This window comes from Plasmodium brasilianum, chromosome 5 (assembly GCF_023973825.1).
Source record: "Plasmodium brasilianum strain Bolivian I chromosome 5, whole genome shotgun sequence".
NCBI lineage: Eukaryota > Apicomplexa > Aconoidasida > Haemosporida > Plasmodiidae > Plasmodium > Plasmodium brasilianum.
The window spans coordinates 1,105,279-1,124,746 of record NC_090118.1 but is presented as its reverse complement, the minus strand read 5'-3'; the positions used below and the strand labels follow the sequence as shown (position 1 = coordinate 1,124,746).

The following is a 19,468-nucleotide window of genomic DNA, read 5'->3' as shown; positions in this document are numbered from 1 at the left end:
TAAAAAAAAAGAAGAATACAAAACAATTGTGTTATTATCAAAAGGTACAAAACAACTGTGTAATAATCGAAAAAATCGAGAGAAGCATAAAAAAGTGAAAAAAGGCAAACACGAGAAAAATTATCATACGTAAAAAAAAAAAGGCAAAGAAAAGGTAAAAACAGGCAAATAAAAGGGAAAAAAAGGAAAAAAATAGAAAATATTGGAAAGTAACAGAACAACATATTATTATACATGTATATATATACTTTATACACGCCTACATACTTCGTACATGTATATACTTATAAGCAATGTAGCTGTATTGCATGGCAGTGGAAGGAAGTTTAATATAAACATATATATTATACATATATTGTACACATATATGTATATATGCATGCATGCACAAAAACACACATACATATATGTACATGTATTAATGCTAAGGGCGCTTTTTTTAAATGGGCAATCGATCGCTATTTACAAGGTAATCCGCCAGTTGCTTTATTCCAGGTAAATTTAATATGAAACCAATAGGTGAATATTTTACAAAATGCACAATATTTGGCAAAAAGGAAAAGAATAATTTATATATTCCAAATGTCTGAAATACAAAGCCAATTAATGTTCTGTTTAAAATTATTAAGAAGAAACCAAATAAAAAACTTGCACTACCTACAATTTTTTTTTTGTTCATTAAAAATCTTACAATTTTTGTTGTTCCTACTAAATAATATAAGCCTAATAAAAAAAACAAATTTGATACACATAAAAAAAATTTATCAAAAAATAGAAATACTCCAATAAACCCCGATACTATTCCTAAAAAAAATAGTAGTAATCCTATGGTTTTATTTTCATCTAACATTTTTTTCTTTTCACATTTAGAGTACTACTATAATATAGCAGTATTTTTTTTTATCTAATTTTTCTTATTTTCCCCCTTATCTGTTAATACGATTAAACTTTTTATCAATCCACTTGTCATAAACACGTTTCTGATAGCTGCGTTTTTATTGTTTCTCAACCGGTGTGACGTATATATATACATATACATATATATATATATATATATATATATATATATATATATATATATATATATACAAATGTGCGCATATGTTTAGATGTTAATACATGTTAGCCATATTATTACATATATATAAATAATATATATATATGTCCTTATGTACAATTTACATTACATATGGTAGCTATTAAAGCAAGCGCATTTTTTCCCCTTTTAACTTTCTTCTCTGCTGATGTGTCAGATATAATAATACTATACATATATATATACTACTAATTAAATCGTCTATATGATTTTCTCAAAAAAGGTCAATAAGTATTCGCATAAATTATAAATGTTTTTTCATTATGTAGGGAATCGGCCATGGTCTTCTTTTTTTTTCTTTTTTCTTTCTTTATCCTTACTTTTTTCTTTTTTCTTTCTTTGCCCCTAATTTTTTCTTTTTTCTTTCTTTGCCCCTAATTTTTTCTTTTTTCTTTCTTTGCCCCTAATTTTTTCTTTTTTCTTTCTTTGCCCCTAATTTTTCCTTTTTTCTTTTTCCCTTCCTTTATACGTTCAAGTAAATCTTGAATGAATTATATAAACACAAATCAAGCAAGTTACAATAAATTTCATTCAAATGTCTCAAATAGTCATACAGTTATACTTCTATTATTATATGGCAAATAAAACGGGTTAAAAAAATAAATTTAAATATATATACATATGAACTTCCATAAATATATATATATGCATTAACGTATACATATATAATACAGCATAGTTTTATAAAGCTGCACTTTTTACATTTAATATTATTTTGCTTTTCCTTTTTATTAAACGCAAATAAAATGAATGTTAGCAAGTAATGTAAATAAAACCGTACATACAATATACATATTCACGTAGTTCTTTTATATATGCCTAAATATATCAATACATTTACGCATATATAAAATGTATACATATATACATAGAAAAATGAATACAAAATGTATATCCTCTCTTCGCTTTAAACTGTTTTTTTCAAATTTATTACTATGCAACCAATAATAATAATAAAATAATAATAATAATATTTTTTTTTTTTTTTTTTGAAGAAAAAATTAAAAGAATTGCCCACAATAAAATAATATAGAATTAAGTCGACAATAAGTATAATTATTAAATTTTTTTTTTTCATATATTATTATTATAAAATATAGTAATATACATATAACTTAATTTTTATACCACATTTCGCAGCTAAATTTAAAAAGCAAATTTAAACAAGTAGGAATTATAATAAAATAATATTAATTTTGTACTGTACTCTTACAATACATGTATTTTATATATAATATATATTATATATATTTACTATGCTAAGTCTAGTTTTTCTTTTTTCATACAAAGTTTTTTTTTTTTTTTATTTTATATTTTATCGCGTGTAGTTGTGCTTATAAAATTGTAGCTACGTTGGTCCGGTATTTTTTTTTTTTTTTTTTTTCATATCCGATTTGCATGACGATTTTTTATATATCCTATATTATATAAATGTATTTTATATGTATGCCATTATATTTTGTACATATAGTTTAACATGCGGAATAATATAATATGTAGTACATATTTTTTATTTTTTTATATTTTCGCATTAAGATGAAGTTTTTGTTTTTACGTCTTTTTTTTTTTTTTTACCACCTTTATCATAAATACATTTATGTACATTCATATATGTATATACAATCATATATATGTATATATATATATATATATTTACATTTTTATTTGTATGTATTATAAATTTTAATAGCTCCCTTACCACCTGCTTTTTTAAAAAGACTTAAAAAATATGAAGTTTCCAGAAAACTCACTTGCAACCGAGTAGTACAGCTTAGCAATAATTTTTATGTTAGTGCATTTGATGTAGTTTTTTTTTTTTACATTATTGTATTACTAAAATAAAGTACATGTTTCTTTTAACCTTTAAAAAGAAATATAAACAAAATGAGAAGATATATTATAAAATATAACAAAACGTGAAGATATATAATTAAATATAGCAAAACATGGCGAAATATAACAAAATGTAATAAAATTAAAAACAAAACAAAACAAAAAAAAAAAAAAAAAGGATTTACTGCTTTACCGATATACCGGTTTATCAATTACCAACCTCTTGCGGTTGAATCGTTCATTTTTGTACTAACAATGATGTTATGCTGATAAGGCGAAATATTTATAATTCTATTTACAATTCCATCCATATTACGTATTAACCCTACATATTCTCGCATGCTTATCCTTGTTCTGTTCAGAAATACTAAAAAATAAATTTTTAACAAAATCATAACGCTTTTTCAATATATGCAAATTATCGGAATATTCAAGGACGTAAATATATATGTTATCTTTCCCATTTCTTTTAATAAATCGATATATTTCTTTACTTGCATTTACAGTAGAATTAAGGAAGCAGTGTTGTAAATCTCTTTCTAATATATTTTGTGTATAATTAAATACAATTTTTTTATGTTCTAACGTGAATAAAGCATACAGTACATTTTTATAATTATAAACCTTCTTTACCTTTTCAACAATTTCATTCATATTTTGTTCTGTCTTATTTTCATTTTTCTCTGACTCATCATTTAATTCAACAAGATAAGCATTCAAAGTACTAGGTGCTGGCTCCACGCTCCCAAATAATATTCGATTCTTGTGCTCTTTGCTCCTTTTAACATTTTCAACCTTCTCTTTTAATATACTTCTGCCTATGATATGCAAAAATAACAAGTATATATATATTCGTATATAAGGTGCACATAATGGGTACAGGTGCACAAACATACATATGCTACATGTATATATATATGCACATAAGGTGTTAAAATAAAAAGCCGACTCTGTATTTCCAACGTGATACCAAACGTTTACATTATTTGAATAGACAAATTAAACCACAAGGAAATATGCATACTCAGTAAATTATATTTTTGAGTAAACAAAAAGTGCATATTATTTATATTTAAAAAAAAAAAAAAAAAACTTATATCTCGCTATTTTTCGGATCAATTTATAAACTTAATTATTGATTTTCTTACTCATTTGTTTATTCATTTATTCATTTGTTTATTCATTTATTCATTTGTTTGTTCTTTTTTTCATTTGTTTGTTCTTTTTTTCATTTGTTTGTTCTTTTTTTCATTTGTTTGTTCTTTTTTTCATTTGTTTATTTATTTATTTTTTTCTTACAAAAAATATGTAAATCCTGAACATGAACAGGATATTTTGGATAGTTAAATATAACATCAATATATACTTTGATAAGCCTCTCAAAGAAATCTAATTCTTTTACATAATAAATGTTGTTTGTTAATATATAATCGTTGCTGTTATGTTTCTTTTTCTCGCACATTTCTTCACATGAATTGTATTTACTCACAGGTATTTTCGAGCACTCATTGAAGAAGTGAGGTATTTCGACTTTTGAAGAAAAACAAACAGAACTTATTTTAAAAAGGTTGTTTGGAAGTACATTTTTTGTAAAGTAGGTAATATTACCTACAACTGTTTTTTTCATTTTTCTCCAGTTCATGTTTTTGTCATAATAAAAGAGCATATTGACGTTAATTATTAAGAGAAAAAAAAAAAAAAAAATAGTAAAATAGTAAAGGAGCTAGCTAATTTTGCTTCATCTAATGCAGGTGTGTTCCGTCATTCGTTAAGCTGCTCTCTTGTTTGTTAATACATTGGTAATGAATAAGTACCTACGCGCGCCTATCCATATATATTGTATATGAAGAAGTATGTATGTATGCATGTATGTATGTATGTATGTATGTATTACGTATATATGAGCGAGCTAGCAATGCAATTACTTGTACATATTGCAGCTCCATTTAAAGTTTTAGTAAATAAGTAAAAATTAAAAAAAAGAAAAAAGGATTACGCCGCTCTTATAACAAATTCATCCTTCTTAATCTTCACTTTTTTGTTAAAGTTTAGTTTATTTTCCATATCATCAATAATTTTATTGTATTTTTTATTTTCCTTTTTGAGAGTTTGTAGTTCCTTCTTTAAGATAATTCTGTGATGGTAAAACAAAAATGTATAAGTTAGTTGCAATGAAAAATATGTAAATGCGTATGTACACGCGCATGTCCACACGTATTATATGTCAATACACAAATTAACGGCTGGAAATTGATACAACTTTTTATACGAACATATCTAAGATTGCTTTGTTCTTCCTTTTAAAAAAGTTTTCAAGCAAATGTGCCTTATTCTCATTTCCTTTTTTCATATTTTTCTGATAGGAAAAAAAAAAATAGAAGAAAACATGTCCCTTTGTTATTGCCCTAGTCCGTGCTTATTGATTAAATCGTTTGTATATTCATATATTTGAATAAGCATATGTTTATATATTCACATATTCATTTATGCACATATTCATTCATCCATTCATTCACATATTTATGTAATCCATTCCTCATTTTGCTTATTTAAACTTTTTTTTTTTTTTTATTTTTTTTTTATTTTATTTTCACTACAAGCAATTCTTCTCCCGCAGCGTCAACATATTCGTCTCTTTTGTTTTGCTTCATCGAGTCTAAACTCGAAAAAATTTGTTCTCTCTCAGTTTCGTACTTCCTTAAAAAGAAAATATTTTCAGGTACAGATCAATACTTTTTTGTAAAAAAAGAAAAGGTAAACAGACATATACGCATACATAAATATATATGTTGTATGTATATCCATATGCATGTATATATACTATATACACAGAAAGTACATGAGCGCATGCGAACAATTATAATCCCCTCTTACACAAAAATCAAACCTGCATAAATTATTAGTATTAATTAACTTGTTTGCTAGGGAAATATTTTCTTCCAACTTGCTTATGCATTTGCTGGAATTTACAGTTATGTCAATTAGTCTTTGCTTGTCATTATGTCTTAATACACCATATAAAAAAGAAGATAAATTATATTTTTTTGTGCCAGTATGTGTATATATGCATTTGTGTGTGTGTGTACGTGGGTATGTTTGCAGGGGCTCAGAGAGCAACACTATACTACTCTACAAACAATTATTTATACACCCTTCTACTTATGATTTTTCAGTTACTTCAATTTTTGCAGTATCAACTTAATTGCTCTTATGTGATTTAACAGTTGCGTTTTCTCATTTCGTAGCCTCTCAATTTGCATTTCGTATATCTGTAAAGATATAGAAGCAGAAAAATATTAAAGTAATAATTATAGTAGTAGTAGTAGTAGTAGAGGTAACGAATACAAGAAGATGACGGCAGTAATTATGTTAGTAACAGGGTAATGAATAAAAATATGATGAGAGAAAAAAGGGAGTCCGTAAGGATTCATGAATTTATAGACAGCTCCTTTATTGTTTTCCTATTTTTCTTTTCTACAGTTTTGGTACTTAATTTTTTTCTTTTTATTTATGTTTCTGTTTCTGTTTCTATTTCTGTTTCTCTTTTTTTTTTTTTTTTTTTTGTTGAAGCTCTAACCTTAATTTCATTCTCTAATTTTAATTTCCAGCTGTCAATTTTTAATTCCAGTTCGTGTACCTTAAAAAATAAAAAAAAGCAAAACAGCAAACGAGTAAACGGGGGAAAGGATGGTGAAAAAATTGTATTTTAATTAGCATGAACTTGCATCATTTTTTTTTTTTTTTTTTTTTTCGTGTTGTTTTATTCTTATTGTTATTCTTTTTCTTCATCGTTTCCATCTTTATCCGCCTCTTCTTATTTTTATCTCCTTTGCTCCCCAGTACCTCCTTCTCCTTAGACAACAGACTCTCTTTATTTCTTTCATACTTAGTTTTGACTGAATTGTAATTTTCACGTTCTTCGTTCAGTACTTTTTTATTTTCCGCAAGTAGGTCCCTAAAAGTTTTGTTATCTTCCTCTCTGAATTTCTCAAACTTGTAATTTGCTATGTATCTCTCTGCAATGTAGTTTTTCCGTATTTCATCCATCATATGAAGCTCTTCTTTTTCTAAATTAGTTTTCCTCTCTTTTTGGTTTTCCTCCAACTAATTAATTAAAAAAGCATATGTAAAAGAGAAAGACAATTAAGCATACCGGTTAAGTGATAAAAATATTATGTAAGTGGAAAACGATATAAATAACAAGGCAAAAAAAAAAAAAAAAAAAAGAACTAAGCCCACAAGAGATGTATTGTACACCCATACTATTTACACATATGCACATATACCCATACATACATGCATATATACATACATACATACGTACATACATACATACATACATATACACTTACATAATACATAAACACCTACGTACACGCACGCACTGACGCTCCACGCAAAGAGTGAAAAGGAGCCAAGCTTCTCACCTTTCTATAAAACAGGTTAATGTTATGAATTATACTGTTTCTATTTCTAATTAAAATTTTTTGATCTTCTTCAAAATCGTTAAACATTTTATATATATCTTGTTCAAATTGTTTTTGTAGGTTGTTCATATTTTCCTTATGAATGTCTACTAATATACTTAACTTGCTATTTTTTAACTCGTCAATTTTTTCTAATATAGCATTTTCTTCTAAATCGTTATTTAAAAATAGTAATAGCTTGTCGTTAATATTTTTGTTTATCTCATAGTTGCTTATTTCTTCGTCTATGTTCTTTCTCAGCTGCTTCAGCTAATGTGAGGAGGGTGGGTATATTTTCACTTACTCGAAAAAAGGTTTATATCGAGAATATACATATATATATACTATATATATATATGTATGTATGTACATGTGCATATGTATTTTTTTGGGGGACGTCTAATATTGCATATCTTTGACTATTCCGACTATGAAGCCTCTAAGTTCTCATTATGCAAATTTTATATTTTTCATTATTTTTTCTATATTATTTGTCCATATTATTCGTTTTACACCATTTGTTTCACATTATTTATCTTATTTTTATTTTTTCCTTTCTTTTCTTTTTTTTCATTGTTGTACTTTCAGATTTTTCAGCAAGTCTATCCATATTAAGATTGTACGAGGTTTCTCATTTTTCTTATCGTTTGAGACGTTTTTCTTTCAAAAAAAGGGAAAGGCATAACGCATTCATTTATATAATTAACTAAATAAATAAATATACGTATATATATATATATAGTATATCTCTTATGTTTAATTATGCATATGCCTCATTTAAGCGCTTTATGTTCTTAACATATCATACTTTTTCCGAAGCATTTTTCTTTTTTTTAAGTGTATTTGGCTTTTTTTTTAACTTCTTATTGTCCTCTTTTTTCTTTTTGGTATTATTTATCATTTTTTATTATTATTATTTTTTTTTTTTATCTCTTTTGTAATGTAGAAAAAAGAGTTTGGAAGTTCATTGCAGTGTAACAACACAACGTTAAGAAGCACTCTTATAGAATTTTATATTTCGTTCACGTACACTTATATATATCACATATATTAAAAATGTGCATATACATATATATATATATATATATATATGTATTCATATCGTATAAATTAAAAACTTCCTTATGAGCTTCTTCATTCAGTTCCCTCGAATATTTCCCCTTTTGATGTCAAAATAGACACTCGTATTTTGCGATTGAAAAGGAATTTACGTTTCAAAAAATGAAATGATATAAACTACAAAGCAAAAGAAATAGCTCATCACTTAAAGGATATAATTTTATTGGAAAAGATACACATTTTTTCGTGTCTTTCTATTCTTTTGTCCTTAAACCCGTGTGCGCATACAGTTTGACAAAAAAAATATATATATATATATATATATTTATTTTTTTTTTTTAAGTTATAATTCTTTTTTCACATTTTTTAAAATTATGAATACTACCAATAAAAAAGCAAAACATAAAATCGAGTATTTAAAAAAGCAAAATTAATTATGAACTATGCGGAAAAAAAGATACACATAAAATGTATACATGTGTATACGTGTATGCCTGTTTATATAAAAATGTATATAAGTGTACGTATATATATATATATAATACATATGCATATTTATGCATATGTAATTCTCCATTTCAGCTGATGAAAGTAAACCGAAGGGAAAAGACTTGTACATTTAATACATGAACATTTAATAAAACAAAATTTTTTTTAAATAATAAGATTTGAAAATTATGAATGCACACTTTTTAAAAATGAATAAAAAAAATAAAATAAATGGATAAAATAAAAGGAAAAAATAAAATAAATAAAATAAATTAATAACTTAACAAAATAAAATAATAAAATAGGACGGTGAATAAATGCGTGGGCAGGTGAGGACTACTATGTAGAAATATTTTTTAAATAAATATATTTAAATTGAAAAAGGATACATGTACGTAAGTATATATTTAAAAACTTGAACACATAGATATGTAGACCGTCAGTATTTATATACATCATTTCACAAACAAAATTTTTATATTTCAAAAAAAAAAAATAAATATTACTCATGTGTATATATAAAACAAACTATGTAACAACATTTGAAAACTTCAAAAATGTAATTGTTAAAATTTTATGAATTAAATGAATAAAAATGTTTAATTCATTTATTTTGAAAAATTGTTAATTAAAACGGGAAACTAAAAAATGGGGAAAGATGGGGGAAGGGTAATGCCTATGAAAACCTAAAACAATGATGAAAAAATTGTAAAAAATATAGTTATGGTCATGAAATGGTATAAGAATAGGGTGAAAAAATAGAATTCTTTTAAAATGCCCTAATTATCAAAGTACAAATTATCATTATCTTCCAACAAGCAACTTGCAAAAAATTATATAAACCTTTATATTTAAGCAATTACATTTTAATTTGTACGGATCCTGATAAAGCCAAATACTTATAATCGTATGATCCTTTTGCAACAATCGACAGTGCGACTTGGATTAACTTTAATTGCTATAAAGGTGGGAAAACGCATATAAACATACTTACATATTTGCACATACATATATGTATATATATATATGTACATACATATTTGTACATATTCACGCATATACTTCCACACGTACTGACACATATACACATTACAGAATAACAATAATTCTCAAAGTAGCATTCGCATATATAGCTAAATACAAAAAAAAAAAAAAAAAAAAAAATTATGATTGTCTTGATAATTTTCCTAACCCCAATAAAGTCTTCTATACATAAGCCTGTTTGAACTTTTACATTAAACGCTCTTTTTATTAAATTTTTGTTACTCGATTGTAATTCCTATGGGACAAAAAATAAAATAAAATACACACACACGAAAATACATGTATATAAATAAGTATATATATATATATATATATTCATGTACAAATATATGTGCATATGCATGTGTATATTCACATAGTAGTTAATTGAGTGAATAAACAAAGGGGATGATAACAATTTCTTGTCCTAAAAAGTATGTTCTATTTTTCTATTGCTATTTTACGTATGCTGCTACTTCTTCAAATTCCGTGTCTCCCAAGGAAATAAAATCTATTTTGTTTGCAATAAACTCATGATAAAAACTGCAATGGTCCTTAAGTATTTCATCAAATTTTTTTTTCTGCATTAGGAATGAGAATATAAAGGAGAAGCATTATAATAGGCACATATACATCAAAACGAAGTATGCAAAGTACAATAAATGAGGCATAGTAAATGAAACATACTATGTGAAAGTAATATATGAAGTATAATAAATAAAAACGCGCTAAGTGCCGAAACCCACACATATGCATGTAAATACCCACACATGTACAAACGTATACACATAATTGCTATCTTCCTCTCGCCGTTGAGAAATTAACCTTTGCGTTCATCCAGTATCGAAAGTATTCAAACACATTAAGGGGGGAAGGTTCCATATACTGATCAGTCCTTATGATAGGTATGTGGCACTCATCCAGCAATTTCGAAAATTGTGGAAATAGCCATCTTACTGTTTCTACCCATGTATCACTCCTAGCATTTGTAACAATAAATACAGTGTGTGACATAGAAATAGCTAAATGAATAACCGAACAAACAGCTGATTCAAAATTATATTTTTTATTTAAATGTATTTCTTTCTGCAATTCTCTAAGTGCTTGGTCATAATTAGGATTACGCTTTGATAATAAAGCTGACCTAATCCAACACGTAGGAATTAAGGTATCATCTAAATCAAAAATGATAACACGTGAACATTTTTCTATATAAATATTATAAGAATTATTCATTTTTTTTTTAAAATTTTGTAAATTAAATAAGCTTTTGGATGTTCTTGGTTTGTATACACGTTGTCCTTTTATTTGTGAATCAGCATTTTTATTACTTTCATTAAAATTTATATTTTGGATACAATTATTATCAATACTAGCTATATTGTTAAAATATTTCTTCCCACTATTCGATTGTTTCGAATTAATTCTTCTTTCCATATTTAATGGAATACTAAATGTTATATTTCTGTTCATTTTCAAGTGGGTATTATTATTTGAATGCCCATTTGCTTTCATTTGTGGAAAGCTGAAAAGTTTCCTTGGGCCGTTAGTTTCCCTATTGGAAAATGGATTCACATTATGCTTTTTAGGCTCTACATTTTTTGTAAAAAAACACTGATTGTTATAAAATGGAATATGTGTGTGAGGTGTATTCATAGTAGCTATGTTAAGTTTCTCGCCAAAAATGGTATGCTACGCACATTGTCTCGTTAATACGGTGCAATTTATTAAAAGTACCAATCAAACTTTTCAACAGAAATGAACAATATAATTGCATGGGCATGTGTGTGTGCATATAAATATTTATATCTATATCTATATCTATCTATCTATATATATATATATTATATGATGCGTGACGGAAATTTATCTTCCTCATTTTATTAAAAAAATACTATGAAGTATCTACAGTGTTCGTGCATTAAACAAAAATTCTTTCGGCTTAAAGCAAAAGTAAACATATTTTATTTATAAAATTAAATTTAAGATTTTCATTTTTTCCTCAAGTTTTTTTTTCCAATAACGCAAATACATTCTCATTACATGCATATATCTGTGTAAGTATGTATGTTTTTACGTACTTAAACTTGTATACATTATTATGCTACTATGATATTTTGTTGATTTTTTCTTAAAATTAAAAATCACAAAGAAATATCTTAAAAAGATTAATAAAGGTGTCTGTTTTTCGTTGTGACACTTCTACTCTCTTATCGACAGTGTAGAGAAAATATACTATCCTCATAGGTTTTTTTTCCAAAAAAAAAAAATATTTATACTTGAAATACTATTATATATAAAGATTATTTTTTTTTCTTTTCTTGAGGTAAAATAAACATGGCGAGAATACGTAAAAAGTGGGTAAAAGTAGGTATTTAAAAAAAAAATACATATGTAAAGTACATATATAGCTATTTATTATATGAATATTTTTTTTTTTTTTTTTTTTTGCATAGCTTGTTCATATTTTAGGATGTTTTTTTTAAAAAAAAATACTTACAAGTACATGTGTTTATTATGAGTACATTATATATTTTGTCCCAGTTATAATTATGGTAGTATATATCATACAATCAAGGTGTAACTAAAGATTAAATATCATGTACTACTTAAATAGCCCATACATTTATACGTATTTTTGTTTAAGAATTTATCTACTCTTATATTTATTTTTTGTGTGTCGTATTTGCAAAAATTTTAAACATATTTTTTTCTTATTTTCATTTAAAAATTTTCATTTTTTTATTCCTTTTAATTCATGCGTGTAAGTGCGCACTCAATGGTTCAAGTCTGAATGAAAAAAAAAAAAAAAAAAAAAATTTGTAAAAATTGGGAAGCTACATTTTATGAGTAGCTATAAATACATATTCCAATTTTTTTTTTTTTTTTTCTTGCTTGTTCATAAATTTTTAAATCTATAAAAAAAAAAAACTGGCAATTTAAGATGTTTTCGCGAACTTACAAATATTTTTTATATAAATGCCCTATTAAACATGAATTATACACCCACACACACACACACACATTTTATGGATTCTTTCAAGGAAAAGTTTTATAATAAAAAAAAAAAAAAAATTGGGGGGAGGAGGGAAGGAGTAAAAATCGATGTTTTAAATTATTCCCAAGCTATGGAAAAAAAATAAAATAAAAGTAATGCTTATTTGTATATATATGCAAGCGAACATATGTATATGATGTTTATACCTTATACGTGCAATTAAGGGTTATAAGGAAAAAACGCACAACGTTATGAGAGAAAAGACAGAGGTAAAATAAAAAAGAAAAAAAAAAAAAATCCAAAATGAAAGAACAGCATATAAAAAACTGGGAGAAAAAGTGAACAAAAAGAACCATGATTATCTTTACTTCCTCATTACTCAAAAACGCTTAATGGTAGTGTGTTTTTGAGTAAAAGAAATAAAAAATAAAATTCATATTATTCGTTAACCTTTTCGCTATTTAAGTTTTCATTTATATTTATATAAAAAGTTCAAAATAAAAAAACAGAAACAATTTAAACATCAAAAAGACAGAATAATTACAAAAAGAATTAGGTTTAATTACGACATACATATGTAGTGAAAGCAGAACGTTTCCAATGCAAAAATGTGGACACAATATTTTTATTTTTTTATTTCCCCGCATTTTTTTTGAACTAATGATAAGAAATGGGGGAGAAAAAAAAAAGAAAATTAAGCCATATCTATCATTTAAGATTCATACTAAATTCTTAAACAAAAAAAAAAAAAAAAAAAAGGCACATTTTAATCCTTCGAAAAGTACGAATACCTTTAAATTAATCGTTTCATTTCTGAGCATCAGCGAAAACTGAAAGAAAAACAAAACAATTTAACACCATTGCATGTTTGTAATTGTTACACTGGAAGAAATAAAAAAAAAAAAGAATCACATGCATAGGCATAAATGTATACAAATATATACTTGTATTTATATATATATATATATATATATATATATATATATGTTTATCTATTTAATGGCACCTATTAAGATACAAGCAAGGTAACCTAGTCCTACTACAATAGCAATAGTTAGAGCGACAACCCTATAGAGTTAATGGACACAGCATTATGTTGAATTTTCATATTTAATATTTTCGCGTTTTTATGTTTAATATTTTCTTTCTTCGTAATTACATTTGTGTCGTTTGCGTTGGTGGAATTATCTCCCCCGTGAGGTACTTGAAAAAGTGAAAAAAAAAATAACCCAAAGTTTGTCCCAGAATTTTATAAAGCATGTATACGTATATATACATATATATATATATTTATGTATATATGTGTCTTCATACCTGCGATGTTAATTTCACAGCTACGCAAAAGAAAAAAAAAAGAAATAAAATTAAAATTATAAATAAAATTAAAATTATAAATAAAATTAAAATTATAAATAAAATTAAAATTAAAAATAAAATTTAAATTGTGAATAAAATTAAAATTAAAAAAATTTATATTGTGAATAAAATTAAAATTAAAAATAAAATTTAAATTGTGAATAAAATTAAAATTAAAAATAAAATTTAAATTATATATAAAAACCAAGTAGAACAAATTACATATTTTACTGTTCATATGTAACTTAAATAAAAATTTCATATATTCCCTTTTTTTAACCCCGTATATACAACAGTGATAGTAATTATTATTATAAATTTTAATACGAAGGGATTTCCCCATCTTTACCCCTTAATATAGAATGTTCTAGTGAGTATCTTCGTATGTTCTGGTTAAAGGACTTGTTCATAGACGTGGCCGTTCTGAAATTTATTATTGACTGCGCTCCTATTTTTAAGCAACAATATTAATATTCATGTAGGGGGCGTAAGTATGTGTACATATATATGTATATATATGCACACATGAGTGTACATTTTTTGGGAGATGGTCACATTTCATGTTTTCACGTGCTGACAAATTTTAAAAGTGTTAATTACCTTTCTTCCATTTTAATTCAAAGGTTGCATCATCTTTTACAAAAAGAAGTAAAATTCCATCGTTACAATTTTTATTTCCTAATTTCCAGTAGTCTAATATTTGGTTACCGAACATGTCTGCACTAATTCCATAAGGTAATTTTTTTATCAAAGCCACACCTAAACTAATATTTTATTTATTTTTTTTATATTTTGTTGAATTTTAAAAATATATATGTATGCCAAATTCAGGCATAACATTTTTATTTACACAAAAAAGAAAACAATAGGTAGTAAGTAGTAAATAACGAGTTACAGATAATGAATATTTATTTAGCGTTTTTAAATAAAACATTCAGATAGAGTGCATACCATTATAGGACACACTAGTTTGTATTTATTATTACTAACGTATATATGCATATATATACATTTTGAAAAGAAGCACCTATTTTTTATATAATATTTCCAAGTACAATTTTTTCCATTTTTTCTTTTAAAATAATATACAGAGAATAAAAAAAAATATATGTTATGTACGAATTACACATAAGGCACTTCTCCCTTATCCATGCAGTAGTGACTAGAGTTGCGTCTTTGGTAGCTTAAAATCTCTTCAGTTGCAATTTAATGCAATAGTTCCAAAAAAAAAAAAATAAAATAAAATAAAATAAATTAATAAAAGGTAAATAAGTAAAAAATAAATAAATAAATAAAAAAAAAATATATATATATATATAAAATAGACAAAGACAAAATAAACTTCGAATTGTGTTTGCGTTCCTATATTTCTGCGTGGTCATCACTGTTGTTCGACCATAGCTACTTCATTGTGCAATTGCTTCATAGATTTATGGTTTTTTTTTTTTTTTTTCTCTTTTTTTTTCCACAACGTATAATAGTTAAAAAAAAAAAAAAAGGAAAAGTAAACGTACCCTCAACTTTATCCGCTATATTCCTTGATAGTATTTTATTTGGGTCGCATATGTAAGAATATTTTAACCCACTTCTATTGCATAAAGAAGGATGAATAAAAGGGTTTGGGAAATTCTCAAGAGTAACATCTTGTGAATATGGATGTTTTAGTGTATCATCTTTTGGTATTTCATTGTCAAGAAACATTCTCATTTCATCTAAAAAAATTTTTTTTTCTTGTTTTTTATTTTGCTCATTTAATTATAATTTTATGGAATACGGAACTGGGTAGAAAACAACCTCATTTTGATTGTAGTGAAGAGTATACACTTTTATGTATATATGTTGTCTTTTTTTTTTTTTTTTTTCTTGTTACTTTCATCGCTGCTGTTGAATATAAAAGGGGGATTTTCAATTGGTATTTTCGTGCGAATAACTGAGTAGTGTAAGACATGCAAAAAAAAAATTAAGAAAACGCTAAATCCGCTCATTTTTTAAAGTAATAATCTGTTTATTTATGTTTAAAAATAAATTAAATAGTAAAATTAACAATAATTTTCTTTATTATTGAACGTAACACATACAATGATATGCCTATTATTTTATGTTTTTTTTTTTTTTTTTTTTTTTTTTTGGGTAGATTTGTTCTTTTTTTATTTTCACTTAATTAAGCTTAGTTCATCATATGTATGCGTATATATATACACATTCTAGTGCGCTGGCTGATGGGAATGCATTCCTTCCATTCAGTTTTGTGAAGAACGATCGCTCATTTCCATTTACTTCCTCAGAACAAATTTGGACGTATTTTTAACGTTACATGCGCAGAAAAAAAGCTCGATTTCTTTTTTTTTTTTTTCTTTTTAACCTGTGTACTTACATTACATCATAATGTAGACTTTTTTCATTAAAAATCGTTTTAAGAGTTACTGTTTTTTTTTATTTTAAAAAAAAGCACAACTTGAAAAGAAGAAAAAGAAAAATCAAGTTCTTATTTAAATTTAAAAAAAAAAAAAAAAAAAAATTAATTAAATAAAATAAAATTAAATAAAACAAAATAAAATAAAATAAAACAAAATAAAATAGAATAAAACAAAATAAAATAAAATTAAATAAAACAAAATAAAATAAAATTAAATAAAACAAAATAAAGATAGGCTGAATGTTCAAAAAAAAAGGAAAAAACAAAACGAAGGAGACTTAGCAACAGTTAAGTGCTAGGATAAACAAAAATGTATATTATTCACGAAATCATGTAAAAACAAAATAAATACTAGAGAACAGTAAAATTGAAGGAATAATAAAAAGGATAAAGTTTATATTTTTAAACCTATGAAAGAACGATATATTTTTTCCTTACGTCTTTTTTTTGTGGATGTTCCTTTTTCCTCCAACGACAATTTTCGGATTTCTTAAAATAGCAATTTTTCCACTTTTTAAAGTTGTTCTATAAGACCAATCATTATTATAATCATATAAATTATCACTCTTAAATGGATCTTTTAAATTTTTTTGAGTTTCATATAATTTTTTTTGATGTGATAAATACTGTTTTCTACCACCAATTAATAATTCATCTTCTCTAAATATTTGTAATTTTTCTTCAAATTTATTTTTCGTTTTGTTTTTCTTTTTAGGAATACTGAATATAGTATTTTTACAATTTACTCGAAATTGGGGTATTTTAACGACTAGCTTTTTTAAATCATTATCAACAACAACATTTACTTTTCTCAAATTGTTATTACCACATTTAGAACAAAATAATAAAAAATTTTTTCTCATAAAAAAATAGCATGATGTACATATATATCCCCATAATTTAACAGAGTTTATTTTATATCCATCTATAGTTATTACGTTAAGTCCAATCTGATACATAACATTTTGCATTGCATAATCTGTAGTAACACAAGCAATATCTATATCAAATTTTTCTTTTCTATCTATATTTAAATTAAACGTATCAAAATTGTTTATATTTATCCATTTTCCATTTCCGTCATCACAATCGCTTTCATTTGACTCTACTTGAACTATTTCTTCTTTTATTGTTTTGCATCCAAAAATTTTTTTGTTTTCATTTCTTTCTGCGCCCAACTCATCGCTCTCTTCAGATATATCCTGGTCATCACTTACATAGTCCCCGTAGTTTGCACTGTCATCAATTACGTCGTCTTGATCGCTAATGTATTCTTCGGACTTTATATCCTGTTCGCGTTTTATATCCTGTTCGCGTTTTATATCCTGTTCGCGTTTTATATCTTGTTCGGATTTTATATCCTGTTCGCGTTTTATATCTTGTTCGGATTTTATATCCTGTTCGCGTTTTATATCCTGTTCGAGTTTTATATCCTGTTCGAGTTTTATATCCTGTTCGAGTTTTATATCCTGTTCTAGTTTTATATCCTGTTCTAGTTTTATATCTTGTTCGGATTTTATATCTTGTTCGGATTTTATATCCTGTTCGCGTTTTATATCCTGTTCGCGTTTTATATCCTGTTCGCGTTTTATATCTTGTTCGGATTTTATATCTTGTTCGGATTTTATATCCTGTTCGCGTTTTATATCTTGTTCGGATTTTATATCCTGTTCGCGTTTTATATCCTGTTCGCGTTTTATATCCTGTTCGCGTTTTATATCTTGTTCGGATTTTATATCTTGTTCGGATTTTATATCCTGTTCGCGTTTTATATCTTGTTCGGATTTTATATCCTGTTCGCGTTTTATATCCTGTTCGCGTTTTATATCCTGTTCGAGTTTTATATCCTGTTCGAGTTTTATATCCTGTTCGAGTTTTATGTCCTGTTCGCGTTTTATTTCCCCTTCAGAAATTACGGCACGTGGCACATTTTCACTGCGCTCGCCGTTTATATCACCTGTTTCATTATCATCAAGCTTTCCTCCTTGCGCTTTTTTTTCTTTTTCAGTTTCCACTAAATAATCTTCCCTTTTAAATTCATCTTTACCTTTTTTCCCAATATCTCCTGTACCTACCTTATTCAAATATATGGAGCAACCATTTGAATCGACTTCAGCATTTCCATCAGTGCTCATGTCCTCATTTGAGTGCGACTTTATGGTGATATTTTCACTTACTTGGTCGTTTGCTCCTTTACTGTTCTTTTGTGCACGCTTTTTTTTCGTATTTTTTTTATTGTTATAATTGGAATAATCATATACAACATCGTCATATTTGTAAATCGTTTCTAACGGGGCTGAACTTAATTTTGAGACGTCCCCATATTTTCTATGTAACATGTACGTTAATGCAATGACTTCAATATCGACTTCACTTAAGGATTCATAATCACCTGTTAATTTTGAAAAATATTTTATAAAATTAATATCTTTTTCCTCTGCTCTGTCAATTGTTAACAATGGAAGAATGTTGTTTAACTTCTTCTTCGAATGTTCATCTTTTATTTCTTTTATTACTCCCTCTGTTATATAACAGTCATAATGCATAAATAAAAAATCCTTAAATTTAATTAAGCTATTTGAATCCAACACATATTTCTTCTTTTTTTCCATATTATATAACTTACATTTGTGGTTATATGTTCTTCTTTTTTAATGTTATACAAAAGGTATATGTTTTTTATTAACAGTTAATAAACATATGTATTTTTATCTTAGATATGTGAGCAGCAC

At 25.7% G+C, this 19,468-nt stretch overlaps 6 protein-coding genes across 6 annotated transcripts; all 6 read right to left on the bottom strand.

Annotated features, from left to right (window-relative positions):
- Window positions 1-439: 439 nt before the first annotated feature.
- On the bottom strand, window positions 440-850 carry MKS88_001503 (protein transport protein GOT1; the record flags this gene model as incomplete). Its single annotated transcript, XM_067214433.1, has 1 exon — window positions 440-850. The coding sequence occupies one exon, from the start codon at window positions 848-850 to the stop codon at window positions 440-442; it is 411 nt and encodes a 136-aa protein (XP_067074869.1).
- A 2,391-nt stretch (window positions 851-3,241) lies between these two features.
- On the bottom strand, window positions 3,242-4,556 carry MKS88_001502 (uncharacterized protein; the record flags this gene model as incomplete). The annotated part of the gene is made up of 2 exons (XM_067214432.1): window positions 3,242-3,747; window positions 4,229-4,556. 2 exons carry the CDS (start codon window positions 4,554-4,556, stop codon window positions 3,242-3,244), a joined length of 834 nt encoding a protein of 277 aa, XP_067074868.1.
- A 365-nt stretch (window positions 4,557-4,921) lies between these two features.
- Window positions 4,922-8,296, bottom strand: MKS88_001501 (uncharacterized protein; the record flags this gene model as incomplete). Its single annotated transcript, XM_067214431.1, has 10 exons — window positions 4,922-5,063; window positions 5,203-5,285; window positions 5,524-5,626; window positions 5,817-5,933; window positions 6,107-6,198; window positions 6,507-6,566; window positions 6,773-7,033; window positions 7,357-7,665; window positions 7,978-8,055; window positions 8,204-8,296. 10 exons carry the CDS (start codon window positions 8,294-8,296, stop codon window positions 4,922-4,924), a joined length of 1,338 nt encoding a protein of 445 aa, XP_067074867.1.
- Window positions 8,297-9,571: 1,275 nt separating this feature from the next.
- MKS88_001500 (uncharacterized protein) lies at window positions 9,572-11,622 on the bottom strand (the record flags this gene model as incomplete). The annotated part of the gene is made up of 5 exons (XM_067214430.1): window positions 9,572-9,584; window positions 9,807-9,901; window positions 10,136-10,222; window positions 10,431-10,547; window positions 10,792-11,622. 5 exons carry the CDS (start codon window positions 11,620-11,622, stop codon window positions 9,572-9,574), a joined length of 1,143 nt encoding a protein of 380 aa, XP_067074866.1.
- Window positions 11,623-14,018: 2,396 nt separating this feature from the next.
- Window positions 14,019-16,021, bottom strand: MKS88_001499 (MOLO1 domain-containing protein; the record flags this gene model as incomplete). The annotated part of the gene is made up of 6 exons (XM_067214429.1): window positions 14,019-14,167; window positions 14,279-14,298; window positions 14,648-14,768; window positions 14,921-15,084; window positions 15,447-15,513; window positions 15,835-16,021. 6 exons carry the CDS (start codon window positions 16,019-16,021, stop codon window positions 14,019-14,021), a joined length of 708 nt encoding a protein of 235 aa, XP_067074865.1.
- A 1,149-nt stretch (window positions 16,022-17,170) lies between these two features.
- MKS88_001498 (uncharacterized protein) lies at window positions 17,171-19,348 on the bottom strand (the record flags this gene model as incomplete). The annotated part of the gene is made up of 1 exon (XM_067214428.1): window positions 17,171-19,348. The coding sequence occupies one exon, from the start codon at window positions 19,346-19,348 to the stop codon at window positions 17,171-17,173; it is 2,178 nt and encodes a 725-aa protein (XP_067074864.1).
- Window positions 19,349-19,468: the final 120 nt, after the last annotated feature.